Source organism: Falco naumanni, chromosome 7 (assembly GCF_017639655.2).
Source record: "Falco naumanni isolate bFalNau1 chromosome 7, bFalNau1.pat, whole genome shotgun sequence".
Classification (NCBI taxonomy): domain Eukaryota; kingdom Metazoa; phylum Chordata; class Aves; order Falconiformes; family Falconidae; genus Falco; species Falco naumanni.
Genome location: NC_054060.1, coordinates 30,761,890 through 30,784,081, shown reverse-complemented (window position 1 = coordinate 30,784,081; position 22,192 = coordinate 30,761,890). Strand labels below are relative to the sequence as shown.

General features: G+C 43.9%; 1 protein-coding gene across 1 annotated transcript in view; it reads left to right on the top strand.

The window, feature by feature from the left end:
* Positions 1 to 3,290: 3,290 nt before the first annotated feature.
* The window catches only part of RHOJ (ras homolog family member J), a 62,981-nt gene continuing 44,079 nt past the window's right edge, over positions 3,291 to 22,192 (top strand). The window contains exon 1 of the mRNA XM_040601197.1: positions 3,291 to 3,982. Coding sequence (XP_040457131.1) covers positions 3,808 to 3,982 — 175 coding nt within the window. The 5' untranslated portion in view covers positions 3,291 to 3,807. The remainder of the gene's footprint in view (positions 3,983 to 22,192) is intronic.

The following is a 22,192-nucleotide window of genomic DNA, read 5'->3' as shown; positions in this document are numbered from 1 at the left end:
GGGTTGGATACCTAGAACCACTCTCATTGAAACAAGCTTTCCAAGCATTCAGCCTAGTTGGGTTCACTTTTTTACTTTGGCTACATCTTTCCAAAATTTGTTGCTTGGAACCACCTTGCTCTTACTGGATTTGTGAGAGATGGAAATGACTGAGATCTTGTGAGCAAATCAGGCTATTTCTGACATGATCGGTGAGAGAGAAAAAAAGCCGTGGAGCCAGATTAAATAACCAGACCTTCTGAGCTTAGCTAATCATTACCAATAAACCTGTGACTTCCATGCTGGGGCTTGTAGGCAGTTCCATTGTGCAAGAGTAGTTTTAGGGAAGCCGGAATTTGCTCAGCAACTGCAGAAGAGTCAGTTAACCTCAAGCATTGCCACTGGCAATTTGCAGATTAAGAAATCTTTTGTAAAACACAACAGGATTGCCTCAAACTTCGGTAGACTGCTAGACAACAGGACTGGCTGTTAATTCACGCAGCAAAGTCAGTGCCAACTTTGTAAGTAAAAGATACAACCCCAGAGTAGCAGAGGGGTTGATGTTTGAGGCCCCTGAGAAAAAAAGGTATAAACCAACGTAACTATGCTTTGTAGCAATGAAACCAGCTCTTAAGATGCTTTGATCCAGTTGATCTGAATAGTGCCAAACCAAGTTAAAGCAATGAGATTAAAGAAAACATTCTTAAATGTTAAAGATTTTTTCTAAAATTAAAAAAAATATGGTTTTAGTCCAGATACAGGTCTTATTTTATAGTTTTATTATAACTCCCCTAAAGCTGCATGTATCACCTATAAAGGTAAAACAAAAATGTAACATTGAACTTGAGTTGTACAGGCTAGATGTCAGCCTTCCTCACCTTCAAGATAAACTCGTCTGGTTGGCATCTTCCAGGGAATACGTTTTACAGGCTCTAACAGTGTGGCTGCACTTTCATCATGCATGCTGAGGGGTGCAAGTTCTTGCATTGATGCATCTTAAGTAGAACTGGCTCCCCACAAAGCTTCTCATGCATCAGAGCAAGTGGAAGGGTCTGCAAAGACCCTCTGGTTCAGCCCCTTGACAGTGTAAGTATCAGAAAAGCTAACCCCTTCAAGCAATTTTGAAAGACCCTTTTGAAAAACGTGGAGAATAAAGCCTCTAGGGAAACAGCAAGGCAATTTCATTGTTTAACCTCTTGCAAAAAAACCAGAGGTGGATACATTCCCGCTGAGACTTGCACAGCTTTATGCTCATGGAGGAATGAGCCACGGGGATTTTGTTGCAGGCCTAAAGCTGGCCTAAGCAGCATTAAAGCTTGCCTTAACTACAGTATGTCTGGCGTTTTGCAGATATATTATGCCTTTGTAAAGTGGGAAGCAAGATAGCTGTTGCTTTTGTCTGATAGAGGCAATGGGGAACTGAACCATGGATCGTTCGAAATTTTTGCTTCCCCAGGCTCTGCAGTTCCTTTGCAACAGCATGCACTTATATATTTGGCAAACTCACCCAACAAGGTCACTAGGTTAGTAAGCAAAGGCATAGAGGGTATCAGCGTGCTGGTACCTACTCAGCTACGTAATAGCTAAACAAAGGCCCAGGCTTGGAGTTTGACCTCGATTGCAACTAGAAAGAGGCTTAAAGAATAAATCCCTGTAACACTTGATGCCCCTGGGGATGACCCAGCTGTGCTGCTGATGGTGGAAACAATCAGCAGAGTAAATGCTTGGAGAATGGGGGTTTGGGTGTGCAGAGCTCACAGGTTTTCTCCGATACACCTCAGCCTTGGGCTGTAGTTTTGAAGGTAAGAGGATGCCACCCGAACTCCTAATTGTGGGAAACCCTTTAGTGATGGCCTGTGACAGCGGGCGTGATGATGGGCCTAACAGTGCCTGCTAAGATCCCTGTTGTCAGCAGGGAGGAGGACATGAAGAAGATGAAGAACACAGGACACGGTGCAAAAACTACTGAATGACCAAGGCTCCTGATAAAATATGGCAAACAGAGCTCCCTGGGGCTCTCCAGGTAAACAGACAAACCCAGTTCAACCTTGTTCACATGTTTTGTCCATCTACCACCTCTTGGGAAAGGTGTTCAGAGCTGGTCCTGCATACAGTTAGATGGCTGAGGAGCTCTGACAGACATAGGGCTTCACCTGTCCAGGGCAGGCTGCCAGTGGGTCTGCTGTGCCCCTTCACTGCAAGAATTGAAGGACACACCGTCCGGGGCGAAGGAGGTTCATTATTAAGGTATGTTTGTCCTAACTCATGCAGTCTGGGGCTAAACCAGTTCCCTTTTAAGGTTGTGTTGGTCTTTACAGGTGTGCATCGCTCCAAGCCTGGGTGCGCTTTTGGGCATTTCTTTCTAACCAGGCACAAGCAAGGCAGGGGAAGCATTCGGCATTGGGGTGCTTCCTCGTGGGGTCCCGGCAGGGGGTTGCTTCCCCCTTTCAAAGCCTTTGAGTCTTGTGGAAGGGAAATGCAGCCAGCAGGATGTGCTGGGCTGCTGTACTGAGGTTTATGTTAGTGTCTGCCTTGTTTCTGCTGGAAATTGCAAAATCTTTCCTGTGGAAGGAGTGGGGAGTTTGGCCCTTCACGAGCATATAGACTGCTGTATATTTAAATGGAGAGAAGATTTAGGCAGCACGAACAAAACAGACAAGGGAGCAGAAATCATACAGTTCAAAGCTGGTTTTCCACGAACTGCTATGCAGTGTTGTTTGTTTTTTTATTATTCCTGTAGCTCTTAATTCCATTTTTTTCTCTCTCTGTGTGTTAACATATTTACCCTAGGAGGGGGAAAATCCCTCTTCTTTTTGGGGGTAGATGAGGGGAGAAACTTTCTGAGTGCCTGAATTGAAAAATCAATTATTTATTCTTTCTAACAAAGTTTTTTAAGGAGCTATGCACACAGAAAGTTGACATTAAACTCTGCGTACCCACTATACCTCCTGCCTGCCTTTCCACCTCCCCCGCTTCCCCTCCCAAACGGAAGAAAAGACCTATCCCGGGATCAGAGGAGACCGCGGCTGGGAAGGACAGAGAGCCCCGAGCCACCGGCATCGCTCCCAGCCTGGCCATGGGGGTCCGGCGGCCGCATCTCCCACCGCCTCTCCGAAATCCTCCCGGCCCGCAGCGGGGCGAGCAGCTCGAGCGCGGGATGGAGCAGGAAGCCTAAAAACTTCGGTCTGCAGAGAGACCTCTAGTGTTTTTCTTTCTCCATGTCCTGGCAGAGTTCCTCCAAAGTACAAATACACACAGAGCTCCCATTGTTTGCAGCCCTTCACAAGCCCACTGATCCTAATATGGAATTCAGCAGGAAACCCATGATTTCCTGACACACAGCAAGCTGGAGAAAGAAAGGAAAAACTCCATTAAAAACCTCCAGGCTCTCCTCCATGTTAGAAATGAAATGGAAAATGGAGTGGATTTAACAGGAATCCCCGATTCCTGCAGCCAAGCTAGAGCAAGGGAGACGTGAAGCAAAGCCGCAGGCTGCTGATATCTTTTTAAGTCGCAATAAATACTGAGAACTCCGGGGCAGGATGAGGATTTCCTGACTCGGACGAACGAGAAAGGACAGATCACTTTTTTTTATGATACTTCTTGCTGTATATTTAATTTATTCACCTTGATGATTCTCTTGCCTGGTCTGGCAATTGTTAGAAGAGGCTGTGACAGCCTGGAAACATTAGTATGATTTCCTGAGTTTGAGATTTGCTGCCCCCCCCCTCCAAACTCAGGAAAAGTCAATACAATCGCACTTCATTTTTCCTTCATGTGCACTTGGAAGTCCCGGGAGCAGCAAGAGGAGCGGCGGCAGCAGCAAGAATGAACTGCAAGGAAGATGACAACTGCACTGACGGGAGCAGCAATAACACAAAGAAGATGTTAAAATGCGTGGTGGTTGGGGACGGTGCAGTCGGGAAAACTTGTTTGCTGATGAGTTATGCCAATGATGCCTTCCCAGAGGAGTATGTCCCCACTGTGTTTGACCACTATGCAGGTAAGAAAGTGCTTTAAAAGAAATTCTATTGAGAGCTGCAGGAGAGCCAGGTGGGAGGTAAAGGAAGCTCCAGGAGAGGAAAGGACAGTTCAAAGGGGATACACGGGTTGCTTCTTGTCCGGGAATGTGATTCAGGCCTGGATGGTACCCAGGCAGCTTAGATGTCAGGTCATACAGTTGGGGCAATGCAGGATTTATTCAGAAAACCTACTTGTTTGCTTCTGAATTTTATTTTGGTTTTGGCAAATAAGCAGCGTTAGAGATGCAATTAAATCCATGGGAGTTTAGGGACAGCAAATATAATTCAGCCTCTGTTTGTATTCTTGGTTTGTTTTTTGGAATTCTGAAGTTCTGAACTTTGCAGGCTGCAGTTATGAAGACTATATATGTGTGTGTGTATATATATATGTATATATATACACACACACACATAAAAACATATGCTATTGGTGATCTTGTGCCTCATGGCAAATGTTGCATAAATTACAATATCTATACCCTATTTAAAGAGTAATCCTTGAAAATATATCCTATTTAAGAGTAGTCTTTCAGAAAACCAGCACAGCCTCTTCCAGTGCTGTCAGAAGGTAACTCCCCTTTCAGAGACATTTGTTACTTCATCTATAAATAGATTTTAATAACTTAATGGTAGGGAAAGGAGAAGTGGTGACCAGTTTGAGTACATTATAGTGAGGGAATGTGTAGTATAAAAAAAACCCCACAATCAGGATCACTGATGCTGTACACTGCATTGCTGTGCAAAACACACCCACAGGTTAAGTACAATATTCACAGGCCTCTTTCTGCAGCAATTACTTACTTTAGCCAGCTGTGTCCAAAGAAATCATGTAGATGGTGATAGCCTAAAACTGTTGCTTAAACTTCTGCTTAAATTTTCCTATCTCAAATTCTGCTTTTTTTCTTCTCTCACTGCTCCTTTGCCTTGTGGTGGTTGTTGTTGTTTACGAGATCCCTGAAAAACAGACTCTAGAAGTACTGCAAAACTCATTGCTTATCTTGCAGCAGGAGTTGGAGTTTCCTTCATTCTCTCCCCACCTCCTTAAAAACTGGATTTTCACGGCGTGGCTTATCATAGATTTGGTATACTGTAATGGGAAAATCTCTGTTTTCATTCTGGCTTCATGTCAGGTTTAGCAGATGAACCGGCCAAACAAGAAAGCTGTGTAATTGCAGAATCCTATCCATGGAAATGTGAAGACCTTTTCCTCCACAAGAGTGGGCAGCATCACTTCTAATGCAAGCAACACTCTTCCCTCTGCCCTTCCCACCAGATAGATTAAACGACCATTTTAGAAAAAAAAAATCTTCACCCAGACAAAATGTAAGAAAGAATGTTGCCTGTTGTAAATATGTACTTCCATGAGCCAAAAACCCTAAGGAAGCCTGACTGCATGAATTTATGCCTTATATTGCAACAGCACCCACTTTCCCATGATAAGCTAAGATCTGCTTGTCCCTTACAGCTTGGCATCCCAGCAGGACACCAGACCCAGTACCAACTGCCCTTCTCTTTTTCTCTCCCATGCCCCACAAATACCTCTGCATCTGGAAAAAGCTATACTATAGCTGGTACCAGACCATGTACGCATCAGCCTGCTGGCTGGGTGGTTTTGGTGTGAGCAGGGGGGCACACACGTGCGTGGGGACTGTGCACACCCATCAGCACGGAGGCTAGCCAGGCAGGCTGGCGCTTGGCAGGGGCACCACGCCAAGTTTCTCTTCCCTAGCCATCTGCAGGTGACTCGCAGGGACTTGCTTTGATTTTCTTTCCACTAAGTCAGAACTGGGAAAAAGTGCCAGTGGGCTCAAAAGTTACTGGGGGAGACAAGAGCTGAGAGAAGGTTGGGAAGATGAGGAGTGTCACTCTGTAATCCTCATTTCCTTAGGGTGCCAGGTAAAAGCAGTATGCATGCGCTTTTAAATCAAGCTACATTCTCAGGGTTTGAAGACTTAGACCTCTAAAATATCTCCAGTTATTCTTATTTGCCTTCTTAACTATTATAGCACACAAATATAAACTAAGAATGTTTCAATGAGAAAGTTCAGAAAGATAAGGGAAAAAATAGCTGCGTATATTAACATGCTATTCTGAGACAGACTCTGCCCAGTGGCAGTGGTCAAAACTAGCACTGATAAAAAATGGAATGTGGTTTTTTTGAAAAATCTCGTTATTTATTAAACCAATTTCACTACAAAACTGCACACAGAATTGAGCAATGGAAATTGGTTCTGGAGCAGAGCACTGGAAAAAAATCCCACTCATAAACCATAAAAATATTACATGGCATAAGGTATAACATAACCTATTTAAAATACTCTGGGTATTGAGAGAGAAAAGAGCTCACCTGGGGCAACCTTACCCCTGAGCTTACAGCCTTTAGGATATTCTGTCACAACTTCTTCCACATCCATCTGTGTGGCAGCCCATATGGCACAGCAGGACCATGGGCATGGTGACACCACAGGCACCACGGTGCACAGGGAGGCTTCATACGTAGGCAGATCCTGCAGGGTGGTGGAGGTTCTGGAAAAATCACATTTGAATTTACCCCTGAGAACTGGTTCGCCTGCCCTTGCCCCTGCCAAACCAACTGTTTCAACTTTCCCAAATGAGCTGAAACCATTTGATTCAGTTCTGCTGTGCTGGAAATGCTCAAAAGCAACTAATGGCTGCAGATTTTGGCAAAGCTGCACTTCCCATGGGAGGTTTTTCACCCAGGTTATTACCAGCAGTGGTGCGTTAGCAAGCGCTTCCTCTTGCCTCACCAGGTCACAACCTGGTTGTATGTCCCAGGGCATTTACCAATTTCCTTCTTTCGAATGGAAAACGTAGGGAGGGGGGGAACCATTAAAAATTGAGGAATCCAGTGGTGATCTCAGAGCAGTTTCTCACTGCTGCGACTCTAGCGACTCAGGGAAGACAGTGATACTATCCAGCACAGCGTTGGGAAAAGCTCCAGCTGCACCAGTGCCGTGGCCAAGGCGTTAACCATTCACAGCCCCACAGCACCAGCTATGTTTACTTGCCCTGCTGCATCGCATCTTTTTAGTTCCTTCCCTGGGCAGGTTTTTATAACCCAGGTAAAGCAGGTGAACATACCGACAAGGGTAGCCCAGAGGAAGCAAGCAGCATTTCAAACAGCTGTGCTCCAAGTGTTAGATCCATACGGTACTTATTCAGTGTCTTTCACATGAAAGGGCTTGAAAACACTTTATAAAATTCAAGCCCAACCTGCCTCTAAGAAAATCAGAGGCGGTAGATGGATTTCTCCCAGTGCAGGAAAAGGCTTTCTGCAGATAACTTACACAGCTTTTACAACTCCAATACAGTGATACCTGGGATGAAAGGCTGTTGGTGTTTCAGCATGTATGCAGCTGTGTTGTACAAAAGTCAAAACCAGTTACTAGCTCCACACTAGTAATATTCTGCCACAGATTTCACCCACAGTCCACAAAAATGAATTTGTTCAGGGCCTGTTGCCAGGGTTGGGATGTGATGGATGTAGAGTAGGGTCAGAGGCAATGCCAGACAGATGGGGAAGCCAAATTTGTTACTTGGATACGAAAATGGTTTGTTTTGTTGGATGCGTGGAAGTTTATGAGTATGGTTATTTTCCAAGGCATTTTGAAGAGGTTTTGATGGAGGGCAGAGCCCTGAGTAGGTTCCCTTACCTTTGGGGAATTTCCAAGTCCCACACTGAAAGGGTTTAGCCACGAGGTAAAAGACTTTCTAGGGCAGGCGAAGCAAAGTGCTGCCCTAGTGACAAACAGGATATTACTGGCAATAACTGTAACAATAGGGGCTGTTTGGACAGTGACTCGATGCTTTAACATCCTCGTTCCATTCCATATTTTGAACATCAAATGCTGCTTTTCTGTGAGCAAAGGTCTTTCAGCCAGGGTGACTTGTATTGTGTCTAGCTATGTAAGGTTATAAATGTTTATTTAGGGTTGAGGTTGTATCAACAAAAAAATTCAATTCAACTTTTAGCAGAGTTGGTTTAATAGTACCAAAACTAACTGGCTTGCTCTGTGAAATACAGAAGGGAGATGTGCATTATTTGTTACTTAGGCAGCCACCAAGCATCCCATTTGAGGTTCACGAACTCTAAGAACCCAGCATTTTTTAGCATGAAATTTATTCACCCTAAAACTTATATTCAGTCTTCCTAGAGAGGTCATCGATGACCTAAGCCTGTCAGTGTTTAAGAGGTATTTGGACAATGCCCTTAATAATATGCTTTAACTTCTTCTCAACCCTGAAGTGGTCAGGCAGCTGAATCAGACGATCGCTGTAGGTTCCTTCCAACTGAAACTACCCTACCCTACCCTACCCTACCCTAGTCTAGTCCATTCCATTCTACCCTATTCTGTTCTAAAAGTGCATATTTTTTTTTTTATTTTTTTCCATGTAAAAAAACTCAATTATTAAGGAGCAGTACTAATACCATGCAACTAACTTGGCCCACTATGCAGAGGTGAATGAACTCATTAGATGGTTGAAGTCTAAGGAGAAGAGGGTGGTGAGTCTTAAACTGCCCAGTTCAGGCATAGCACACAGATGAAAGTCATACAAATAGCTTTAGGAGCCAAAGTTGCATCTTTGGTAAACAAGGGAGGTCAACCCCTCCAAAGGAGAACTACAAAGCATCTGCACTAAAGACATAAAGTAGATGGCGTAAATATGTCCCTCACTCCCCTCATGTCTCAGCACAAACTGATGAACATTTATAAATAGTTTGAAAAAAATGCCATTTGAAAAAAATTAGCAGTGGCATGTGATCAGCTAATGAATAGCATACCAAATAGTTCAGCCATGACTGGAGCTCTGTAAATTAAAAGCAATATAGAAGAAGACAGCTGTTAATTACTGTTAAGAGACACATATTTTGTTCTTTAGTGACGATTCAACCTAATCTGTCTGACTTTGCACTGAAGTGGGCTGGAGCGCTCACCAGTCGCACAAGAAGCAGTGGTCCCGACCTTGCTGGCCACGCAGGGAGGCAGAGTCTTTTGCTCTCATGTTCTCATTAGCAGAGGAGCAGTACTACTGCTCTTTCTTGGCCAGAGCAGTCAGCTTGCACCTCTGCAAATCTGTAAAACTGTTATATCCTGCCCATGGGTCACAGCACTGACTCAGATCCCTGTTCCTCGTGTCCTCCCACGAAAGAGAGCAGTTGGAAGAGGGCTGTCACTGCCCATGGGGCTGCCCATGGCTGGCCGCTCTGCGTGCTGGGGCAGGCAGGAGCACCCAGGGGAGACAGGCCATGCAAAGCAGTTTTGACTGGCAGACTCTCCCTATACTGGAAGAACCACCAGCCAAGTCATGGCAGAAACCAGATGGGAGCCAACACATCCCAGTTTCTCCAGCTACCAGCACAAGAACACACCTGTCCACACTTTTGATGTGCTAGTTATTTTTAATTGATTGCTAATGCACACTGGTTTCACCCCATCTCTGCTTGCCATGGTGTGCAAGCAATGACTTAAACCCCATACCATCACTTTTTTTCCCCTGTTAAAACTTCATTAGACAGGAAGAGATTGCCCGAGGAGATTTGCAATTTCTGCATGGGTGCTGCCGTGGGAGTCTTCACACTACCACATTCTTGAGACAGTTGTCTCCTATAAACAGCCTTGGTAGCATATTAGAGAAACCCTTCATGCAATGTTTGGAGTCATTAAACTGAAAGAGCTATAAATAGCACTGAAAGAGAGCTGTGATGTTTATTTGCATGGACGTTTGCAGTGGGGTTGTTTTTCCTTTTAATGTTCATCCAATTTTGATTGTACAGATTTGAACTTTATGTGAGACAAGAAAGCATTGACTCTTTTAAAGATCTGGCTCTTCAGACCAGCAACCACAGAGCAGATATGTTCATTTTGCCTCTTGGGAGCTAAAAGGACTTCTCTGCCAATCTGGTATCATCCAGAGTAAACCAGGGATCTCAATAAAATACTCAAGGTAGGACACAACAGAAACCCACCAGTGCAATTTAAAGATTTTCATGGCTGACTTTTCTGAAGATAAATTTTACAGAACCACTAATTCTTAGGATCCCCACAGAAAGTTTAATACTCCATGCTGTGTCGCATAAGCCAGAAGAGATGTAGTGAACCTCAGATTTTTTCACATCCAGGAAGCCTGGACAGTCTTTATACCAAAAAGGCGCTTTTTGTCTGCACCACCATGATTATTCCACATTGAGGAGAAACAGGCACATATACACCCCCAAGCCTCTTAAGACCTTTTCCTTCTGAAGGTGTTTTACAGTACGTGAAGATTTGCGATAACTATCGCTCATATCTCTCTTCCTCACACACATCCCTGTATTGTCCTGAGGGTGCACAACCCGCTCAAAGCCCACGGAGACAGAGATCCTTGGATGTTTCATGATCCTATTTACTCAGGGTAAATGAGTATCAGGTAAATGAGATCAGAAACCATCTGCAGTGGTGCTCTGAGCATTGCGGTGACAAAGGTCCCCCTTTCCCCCAGCGCTACTGAAATGCAGCGGTGGCTGGGAAGATCCTGCAGCACCTAAGCTGCTTCCTACCTTTGCCTCTGGCTCTGTTACACAGCTGCTCTTTGTGCTGTTGCCGTTCCTGGTTTGATTTTACACTGATGAAAGCTTTATGCTACAAACACAAAGAAGCTCTCCACCAACCCCTCCCACACCCACCAGCATCTTGCTGATCACCCAGGACTCAACCGGCAGCCCAGGAGCTGCTGCAGCCTGATGCACAGAACTGGTTTCTTCATCCAGCATCAGCAGTGTACAGATGTCCTTGTGCAACCAGCACAGCAGGGGACAACACTGCACCATGAATAACCTTTACAGTTTTAAAACAAGATGTAAAGAATAAGCACACACATCAGCAAGGATAGTGCCAGGAATTAGAGGAGTAGATGAAGCAGCCATGTTATTTTATCCAGATCTATCTGCCCTAAATTCCACCTAAGACCCTCTGTCTACTACCTTGCATTAGCTATGTAGCATTTGAGGGCAATAGAAAACACAAAGAATACTAAGCAGAGAGTTAGACCATTTGGATGTGTATTGGTCATTCCAGCGTAGAACAACGGGGGTTTTTCAGGTCAACCACAGTCCTGAGGGAATGGGTAGGAAAGATGAGAAAGTAAAATGATTTAAAAAGAAATATTTCTTTGCATGGTATGTGATTAATCCAAGGAATTCATCGCTGTACAGACATTACTGAGGACAAAATTTTAACAAGGTTTGCAAAAAGGGAGGTTGGACCACATATCAGGTGGATTGTGTGTTATCATAAGCTAATGAAGATTTCCACAAGAGATAATAAAATGTGAGCTGACACCACCTCCTGTTAGGGGCAGGGATAAGACCTAAATTTGGTCTGATGAGTGGCAAATTGTCTTAAATCTGCTCATCAGAGTTGAAGACCTGACTCCCTGGGCTGTGAGTTTGGCCCAGTCCAGCACTCTTGCACTCGGCCCTGTAGAAAAGGACTTTTTTGAATGATTCTTCTGATATATGGATGAGCAAACAGATTTTGAAATTTTGTTTATGCAGCAATGGCCTACTGCAGAGACATGGCAGGATTTGTCTGGAGCATGAAAAGAGTGAACAGTGGTGGTGATGAGAAAATGACCCTTTTCTTCTCCAGTCCTCCAAGACAGTCGATCTTAGCCTTTCCCTGCCCTTCCAATCAGTGTAACTTTGCAGGAGGTGACATCAGCTGAGAAAACCAAAACTGAAACTGTGGGCTCTGACCCTTGAAGGACAATCTCTACAGCTTGGACAAACAATCGCATCCACTATCTTAAAATCAACAATTGACTCAGTACAGCCAGCCATCCATACCAGGGGGCAAAACCACCCACAGGTAGTGCCAGACCAGGCGCATGTTGACAGTCAGGCAGATGCTTTTCAACAGCAGATGTTCCACATGTGGGAAAGAAAAACAAAAACTTAGCAAAGAAGTCTAAGCAACCAAAATTCCAAAACATGTACAAACTTCTCAATTTCTGCAGGATGTGGCAGCGTTTTTGCTGTCATCATTACGATGGCTTAGTTACAGATCAAATCAATGCAAAATACCTCCACTAAAAGTTCCTTCTCAATTTCTGTTCTCTTGATAAACCTTGATACCTTGATGATGTACTAGTGATACACATCATTGCTACTGCTCAGCACTGTGTACATTTTGCCCTGCAGGCAGTGCCTTTCCCATGTTCTAACTTTCCAGTTGTTATGGCCAGACCTAATGACATCATGGAAATGGCAAGGGATGAGGAAGAGCAAACATATTTCCTTCAATTGTTCTGTTCAGACAAAGTCATTAAACAGTAATGACATCTGTCAAATTCTTATTTATTTTTGCAATGAAAAAAATCCAACTTATTATATTTCTAGTCTGCTTTTAGGAGTGACCACTCACCAGTCTCCTGTCAGATATACTGTTCTTGTATCCCAAGCCATGGGTCTTCCAGCTAAGCCAGAGAATAAGTTACTGAAGAATGAAAGCTTAATGAATTGTCACCCCAAGTTTTATCCCAAGAGGCACTGAATGAATGAATTCTAGATCGGATTTGTGAACTGATATTCATCTCTCTTTTTTCCCCCCAGTTAAGATCAGGGAAAGTGGGTTTTAAAATAATTTCTAATAACTAAAAGCTAAGGAAAAAAATGTTTATTTATCTTTATTATTAAGTATTATTTTCATCCAGACTCAGGAGCCTCTCACCCAAGACAAGCCATACTACCAGCAGCCTTGGCTGAAAGCAGGGACTAGACCTTACGTGCAACTTATACATGTGCTAAAATGTTCAAGCGCCATTCATCAGTCAATGACTTCCCCATGTGGGAATGCTGGGCAGGAAAGCTCTCCCATATCTGAGAATGAATCATTACACCTCACTGCAACCCCAAGTGCCATCCATCAAGTCAGCAGTGAGGACACAGCCAGGTGAGCGTAGCATGAGGGATCCAATGATACAATCCAACCGTGTGGTTGCTACCACCTTTGGCTGACATGCATGCCGATCTCATTATGCAGTGGTGGGGTTTCCTTAGTATTTGTTCTGTAGCATACATATTCATAGATTTATGACCACGAGCAAAACCCTCTTGTTAAACAGCTGTCACTGTGGGTATGGAAAATCATCATATGAGGGCAGGCAAGATGGCTCGAAAGGGTCCTGGGGGACACAGAGCCATCTGCACCCTGTGGCACTTGCTGGGAAGTGGTGTCCTCAGCTACTCCCCATAGCCAAAGTGGTGTGTTTGGGATTCCCGGGAAGGGGAAGACATGAAAGACCATGAGAGCTTGGTATTTCAGCTGGCACAGTTCCCCAGACTTAGCGTGGATCCAGTGCACCAGCAAATCCAGCAATGGGGTCGCCTGAAGGTTGCCTTTCTGCCTTGGAGACTGGCACAGCAATGAACCCATAAATATGAAACACGCCAACCAGCCTCAGAGGAAGAGAAGCCTGGAAAAACCACTGACAGGAGAAGCACTGAGAAAAAAAAGAAGGAAAAAAAAATATCTCCCAAAGGAGGGAGGTGCACAGCTGCAAAAATATTCCCAAGCACAGTGGCACAGGAGGTACAGTCAGGAGCATGATGGCTTGGGAGCAGGAGGGGAAGAGCAGCTGTACCAGGATCCTCACTCCTGGTTCAGGATAGTTTGCAAGTCTATCATGGAAACAGCAGTCCCCACGATGAGCACAACACTTGGGCATCTGAAAGAGTTAAAGAGGACTGTGAAGAGGGGATGGACAGAAAGGTCCTGCCACAGTGCAGGAAGATGCCCGAGGTGACTCACTAAAACTACTTTCCAGCCCTTGCGATTCTGAGGGGATAGGAGGCCACGTCTCTTATTAAAGTCTCTGGCTCAGACATCCAGCTATAACTTCGATGTAATGACATTAACAGTATCTGTTAATGCTCGGCTTTCTGCAGATTTTAAGGAAAAGAACAGCTTCAGCAATGAGTGGGAAAGCGCACATGTTCAAACATAGCATTAATTTTTATCCCGTGGGAGATGGGACAAAAAGAGCATCTATTTACAATAATAATGCTGCTTTGCTGAGAACAGAACATAAGGAAAATCCCATAAGGTTGGAAAATGTGTTTTAAGTTCACAAACTGTCTCATGTTCCAGCTCCAGAATGGGCAGCCGTCCAGCTGCTGTGAGCAGCTCTGTCCTCCAAGGCCAGACTCTCCCGTCTCGGAACTCTTGGTTTCTGAGCAATCTCCCCAGCTCGTTTCAGAACCAGTTAGCTTACCTCTGTGTGTTTTCCTCCAATAGCTAGGTGCGGAGTCAATGGTTTTTTCTAATTTTGGGAGCCCAGTCGCTAGATTCTCTGTCCACAAGCAGCAGAAATGCAGAGCCCTGAGTTTTCATTTAAAAGTTAAGGCATTCCCACCAGGGAATCTCAGCTCTGGAACAGACTTACACTGAAAATGCCTCCTGAGACCATCTATTTTACACTATATATATCAAGCAATGGCTTGTCGAAGTAATGCCCAGGACTTTGTGTTGTCCATTCAAGCCTGGCAGAGAGCACTGCTATTGACAGGTTGCGTTGTGTGATCCTGCTTCCCAGGTGGCTCCATATGGGCACACAAACTTCACTGAGGGCACAGGGTCTATCTATGTGTAGATTACAAAATATCTCTAGAGAGGTATTTTGTAATTGCATCTTTATTTTTGCTTAGTTGTAACTACACGTAGACCTTTTCAGCTATATCAAAACACAAAGGATACTGTAGAATTGCTTGTAATTTCTTTGTAGTTTAATCCCATTTTTGCCCTCTGAAAACTTGCCATTAACATTTTCAGCAGAAGCACGAACAAAATCTAGGATGGCATTTGTATGCTCTAATTTAAGCTCTTAGAATGGCCCTTTGCTTTCTTAGTGCTGCTTCACTTTGTTCTGTGTGTGTAACCAGTAAATCTCAAAAATCAAGTACAATTCCCATCATCTCATTGCCTTCTAGTCACTGCTTGGAATATTTTAAGCCTCTTCCAGGAATACAAGGGGATAACATCTCTCACTAAAAACTATATGTGAAATACAGCTTTAAGAAAGTAATTTTCCAGGAATACTGTCCATGAAAGCAGGATCAAACTCAACATTAAAAGGGGAGTTCATATTCCAAAAAATATTCAGCTAATCTGCCAGAAACCAGGTCTTACAGACCTCCAAATTAGCTGAGCCAGTTCATAATACCATTAATATGGAGAATTTCCCTTGCCATACATAGAAATATTCTCTGATGGAGTTTGCCACTTGGAGATCTGCTGGGAATTTACCTAAACCATTGTTTGATTCAGTTCCAGAGGGGTGAGGTTGCTGTGGTTCTTGTTATTTTAATATTTTAGAGTGTTAAGTGCATTTTCTCCCTCTATTCTCCCTCCTGGGAAACTGCTAAAATGGTGAAATAATTCATTCTTCCATTATTTGAATCATATTGACCAATTTCTTTCTTTTCCTGTAAAAAGCTCCTTGAAGCAATATCATAAGCCCCTCCTGATGCTTCCAAGGAAGGAAGAAGCAACAGAGAGTGTGAATACAGAACAAGGTCCCCAGTCTGAAGGAATGTTTGACAGAGGAAATCTGTGCCAAGAAAATGGTGGAACAGGAATAACTTGTGTTGACTCCATATGGTGCTCCCAACTGGGTTTCTCTCCCCCTGCCCTCTACGTAAATGCATGAACGTGAGAGATTAAAAAAAAAAAAACAACAACCCCCCAAAAAAAACCCAAACCAAAAACAAAACAAAAAAACCAAAAACATAACAAAACAAAAAAAACCAACCAAAAAAGCAACCAAGTCTCATGACAAATTTGCAAGGAAAACAGTATTTTGAGACTATGCCCAACGGGGTGGAAACAAGGGAACCTTGTCCCTGACTGAGTGTCATGGTGAGGCACAGGAGACAATTCATACAAAGACCACCTGAGTAGAGAGCGCTTTGTACCTTCCATCACATTAAGTCCTTCCAGGTCTGGATCCGCTTTCTGCAATTCCCTCCATCTTTCAGAATGAATAGCCACATTTCCTTTTCTCTACATTTATTTTCCACGTTGCCTTTTTTTTTTGTTGTTGTTGTCAAAGAACGGGATCTTCCCACCTGAAATGTTGGAGAAAAAGAAAGACAGTTTGCCTTTCCAAAGCACGCCTGGGTGCGGCATGGGACACGGAGCTGGCCAGAACTAGATATGGGTCCTGCAGAGCCACCTCTGAGCCAGCTGGGTCCAAAACCAAACCACAGACATTGCACACATAGCAGCTGCCCCACAAGCACTGAGTGATAATTGTAACCGTCTGTGTCTTCTGATTTCCTCAAGCGCTGCTGAGCTGGCGAGGGCTGCTGCCGGCCAGGGCATGAGAGCAGATGTTCTTGCCTTCTGACAGATGTCAGCTCTTCCCAATGGAAAATGCCATCCAGGATGAGTGAAAACCAACCAGCAGCCAGGCAGGGGCTTGCAGTAGGGTAGGGGGACCACCCTGCAGTGACCACTACCCACTGCAGAGACCATCCAGCAGCCACCTCTTTCCTGGCAAACACTTGCCACGGGATACTGTAAAAACATTATCTCAGCACTGCTTCTTGTGCATAAGCTAGGAAAGGTCAAAAGAGCCAAGGAGCTGCACGAGAAACAAAAAAAGTCCAAGAAAATAGGAGAGAAGAAGTGGAGGAGGGTGGGAAAGAAATGTATATCCTTAGAGGATGGAGGGAGAAGGTATGTTTCAAAGAAGACAGTCCAGAAACAATCCATAAATCATAAAACAAGTGATTTGTAACAACTATGTTTTGGGGGCTATGACTCATGATTTTGAACTTTCAGGGTTAGCAAAAGTTCTGGCCAGAGCATTTCTGACAAACTATCCCACCAGAAGAAAATGCTGATTCATGAAAGTTAAAGCATTTTTCAAATACTTGGAAGGACAAAATCTTGAGGTCCAGGGCCCTCTGGTTATTTCTGACAGTGCAGCAAGAAAGACCTAAATTGAAAACATAATATATGAAGGTTTTGTTTTCATTCCATTGTAAAATGAAAACAAATTGTAAAACCTCAGAAGTTGTCGCAAAGCTGAATTATCATCCCCCTGGCCAGTTCTAGTTGGTTACTGTTATTATCCATTTTACAGTTCCTGTATTGTAATCATTATTATCCAAGGGCAGGCTTACTCCCACTTCCTCTAAAAAAAAAAAATGTTTGCGCAGCAAAGACAAACATTTCCAAGGAAAATGCCTCAAATAACACGAGCTCAGGTGTGGGTTTAGGGTCTCGATGGGAAGAGCTGCAGGGAGAGGTCGGCAGCCCTGGGAAGCCCTGGGAAGCCTTGGCAAACCTCATGGCAGAGCCAGGCAAGCTCTTGGAAGAGAAAACGGTCTTTGAACTGAGTGTCCCTCATCGTGTCTTTAATCTCCCTGACACAGGCTACCTGCAGAATGTCTTTTTCTCCTCTTCTCCTTTGATGACTTTTGTCATCACATTACTGCCTAAATCCGTATTGCTAATTAATGAGACCGCATAGGTTTGGTTTCCAGAAGAGGGAAGCCAGCCCAAGCCTCTCAAAGGTTTTCAAAGTACATCTTCCCTCCGCCACATACAATCTTGCTCCAGTGAGCGGTCCCCAGAGATAGTGACAGAGGAGCAAGGACTTCAGTCACGATGCCCAGTGATGTGGAAGGAGGTATCTGTGGCCACACTCTAGTAATGCTGTTTGTAGAGTATGGAGGAAAAATACAGTGAAGGACCTGACTGGGAGCTGATGCCGTGTTAAGTTAGGAAGGACACGGTCGTGGTTAGGGGAGCTGGGCTGAGTGCAATCAGTTTGAACTTGAAATTCAGTGTATACTGCAGCCTCTGAGATCGTTTAGTGTCGGGTCACTTTCAGCATCCCCCCCATATAGCTGCATTTCTATTATCTGTCACGTTAACAAGCCAAGACGCTGCTATTTGGTAGGAAGGATTCATTCTATAAGCTAGAAGCTAAAACGGTCTGTCCTTCCCAGGAGCTTCTCAACTGAGAGATTAAAACCCTTTCTTAGTGTGAATTACATCTGACCTAAGGGAGTTCATCTGGGGTGCCTGAGCACCGCTGAATTTCAGATTTCCTATACGGGCAACCCTTTCAAATGCGCTCCTGCTGTGACCTGTCAGGCAAGAATAAAAACAGAGCCATCAGAGGTAATGAGAAGGCACTACCGACAGTGCCTAATGGATTTTCTTTCTTCAAAAAGCTGAGAGAGTAACCTCAGTTTCATTTCCCAGTAAGCGTGGTGCGTGTGGGTACCTAAAATTAGATATAGTCTCTATTAGTTGTAAATATTTATGCTTATTGCCGTAATACATAGCTTTTAGCCTGATGATCTTCAGTATGAGGAAGCAGTGGTAAACATTTTGATTTTGAAAATGGAAGAAATAATAGATGTTTGGGCAATCCTTTTGAAGGTTAGCTACGCTCGCACAAACTGCTGGGTTCATCTGGTTTTGAAAGGCTCACAGAGCTGGGGCCAAGCAAATCTAAGTCAGGAAACCCTTGAAGTGAAGGAATGCATGGTGTATAATAAAAGGCCAGCAAGTAGATGAATAAAATAAGTGAAAGAAGCAGATAATTTCCTTAATGCATTTCTGTGCAAACTGCTAAGCTCCCAGGAAATCAGAATGAAGATATTACGACACATAACAGATAATTTCTCAGGAAGGAAATACGATTTTCCCCTTATACATTTGCAGGAGATGCAAGGAAATGTTCATATATTAATAATTGTGTGATTTGTTTTTGTCAAAGAAAGACTAGATTACGAAGAAGCCATATGTTTGGGGATTTCCTCCCCACCCCACCCCGATTTGTTTCTTTACTATATTAATTTATATAAGCAGTTATAAAAGTACCTAGAGTTTCCACGTCAGGGAATTTTCCTCCAAATGGTTTGCACAGATGCCTTTTGCTAAGCAAAGACAACAGTCCTAATGGCACTCACCATTTCACAGAAGCAACCCCTGTTAATTACAGGGGCTAGTAAATGAGCTTTATTTCTCTCCATGTTTTTTCACAGTATATACAAAAAGGGGCTGATTAGCAGAGGAACACAGGTGCCATTTGGCATTGGGCAGGGGCACTCCAGTATTGGGAAATGTCCCTATACTTGCTCAGAGAAAGGCAACTCCGCCATAATCCCGGTAAAGGCCAGGGCTCACCAGCAACAATAGGAGAAAACAGTAACAGGAACCAGAAAGTCAGGGCAGATCAGGCAAAATAAACACCAACTTGCAAAAAACATTCAAAGCCCAGAAGGAACCCGGATCTTGGCATTCTTGCTGTACAATAGAGGTGTTCCTGGGGCAGAAAAAATGTAGTTGGCCAGAGGAGGTTTTTGTCTGGGCACCTCAGGCTGTGGCCAGATGTGAGAGAATGGAAAATACCTCTCTCTCTCTCTCTCTCTCTCTCTCTCTCTCTCTCTCTTAACAACTTTGGTCAGAGTTTTTGAAGCCACTTTGTAGAGCTGGGGATCCCATTCATATTCAACTTGAAAATAAGCATTTTGGGATCCTTGGAAAATTCCCTCCCCTCATTTTGGTTCCCAAGAGGTTCAATTCTCCTCATTCATCTTCCTGAGCTGCTGAAGATTCCCAGTTCCTCCATGGCCAACAGTCCTGCTGTAGATATCAGGGTCTTCTCTGCAGCACACAGCGAGCCCATCCATCAGCACCCACCCTGTTAGTTTATAAAATGGCTCATTCGGATGTTCATTAAACCTTTGGCTATGGAAACACAAGTGCTAAGACTAACTTGATATCAGAGAGTCTTAGTAGCTGTAGAAGAGGCCGTTAGGCATATCACAGTTTTTGCACTCACCCATTTGGAGGGAAGATCACAAATTTCCTTAGCTCAGCAAAACTATATGGTAACTGGGTGATGATCACTGACACAGGGAGTGCAATGGATACACTCCAGATGTCTCTTCAACATCTGCTGGGATTTATATCCACCCATTGACAGATGGGAAACCTCAGTTCTGAAATGAAAAAAAGATCTATGGGCTGAGTTTATAGTAAGGTAGCCAAGACCAGAATTTCTATCTATTTGTTTGTCATCTTGCTATTTCTGGAAATACCTTCCTCTGCCCTCTTGGAACACCAGAATGTTTATGTCCCAGACATGTAGCTGGCTTAAAAAAACTCAGATCTTAAACTAGGAAGAAGTAAGCCTATGGAGATCAATATGTCCGAAGGAACAGCAGTGGGAAAAACTCCAGAGAAAAATATTTATGAAGGAAAGCAAATTTGCTGGAAAAAAAACTCTGCAGTTTGCTATCGTCCACATAACCGCAGGTAAGGAAAACTTTTCCACAGCGAGTGAACGTAGGCATCCATGGCAACACAGGTTGAGGGACTGTTCAAAAGGATATATCCCTGAGACTATTCTTGAAAGCATTTTTTCACCTTCTGTAAGAATTACAAAGCTTATGATGATGAAATTATACATAGGATCAAATTAAAATGTCCCCAGTGTTTTTGCTGTGATTACAAGATGACATATATTTTCTCCATAATTTTTCAGCCCTCAGATCACTTTAGCACTCGCTTGCTAGACCCTGGTCCATCATTTGACCAAGTATATCCTGCAAAGTGTCTGACTCCATCACTCCTCTTGTTAAACCACAGGGAGCCTGCTCAGACACCCCAAGCTGCCTTATGAACATAGCACTAACAATTCAGCTGAAGGAAAGGAGTTTGAAGAGCTATATAGGCATACATTTCCTGATGGTTTTCTCATCCTAATTTCTCCAGGGGGTCTCAGCAGTTTCCATCTGTTTCCCAGATTCTGCTCCCAAACTCAAAGTCTGAAGATCCTGCGTGTACAGAGGAATGTTGCTGCTCTGAAAGGGCAGAGATTTTGAGAAACCCCTTTGTTCTGAAATCCTCTTAAAACCAATTCAAACCAGTTTCTTAGTGGTCCTCGGTGGTGCGGTATAAACAAGATTTAATTCTCATATCTTTGCCATTTGCTCACTGCTTTCCCCACTGAAATGGCACCAGCTGGCCATTATTACTTCACACTCCGGAGGGTTCAAAATGTTCATCAGCTCTCTGATTCTGTGAGCTCTCATTACCAAGAACAAGGAGATTTCTGGGCTGCTTGGTCAAAAACCACACTTCATATATGAGCACAGCATAATAACGCATATACTGCCTAATGTTAAACATTTCACTGCACACTGTTGAATGCTTAAAAAGAAAATGAACCACTGTTATTTTAGATGATCTTGATCACTAAAGCCCTGCAGGCAGCAGGCATCACAGCAGTGAATAGTAACAGTATTTAATAGCAAGGAGTAGGGTATATTAAATAAACATTAAATTCAACCCATAAACAGTCTCTAGTATAAGCACAGTAACACATGAGAGCTCGTGGAGTTCATATAAAAGCAGGTTTGTGTCAATACTCACATTTCATTTGGAGGGAAACACCGGCATTGGGAGGGTCACACAGCTGCAGGGCAGGAACCAAGGCCAAATCATCTGTGTCATGGACCAAAGCTTTACCCACAAACCGCTCCACCTGTCATCCCATGTGCACACAAGTTGCTCCTGCCTTTATTTTTCACCTGGAAGAGTTCAAGGTTTAAGCTCTGTTTCCTTTGCCAGAACACTTCCCGTCTGGCCATATACATTGTGAGTGCTTCTCTCTTTGTTTCGGTGTCTGTTCATACACATGGATTGAAATCTGGTCTGCTGAAGGCAACATGCCTGTTGTCATGGCCAGGATGGAGATTTCATCCTCCGCCCCAAAGCCTTGCCAGCTGGGTAGCCAAGCTTTCTGTTTACTCCTCTTCAGGCTGTTTCTCACAGCCAGGCTGAGTCCGTGCCTGCAGGAGTGATGCTGGAGACCACTGAAATATGTCCTGAGGGAAACAGCAGAAATACAGGATGAAGGACCACAGACCATTGCAAGCTCATGTGCTTTCTGCCACTAGCAGCCTCCCTCCATACCTACCAGCAAGGCTTCATTCAGTCCCTGTGCAGGTGTAAGCCTACGTTTGCCTCCATGCATGTCAGGAAGCCCAGTCCTCAGGAAAGTCCTTCCCATAAGTGCATTAACAGTCATCTGGGCTTAAACACTAATTAAGGATAACACACATTTGCGTGTTTTGCTGAAACAATCTCAGAATGAGGAAAGTC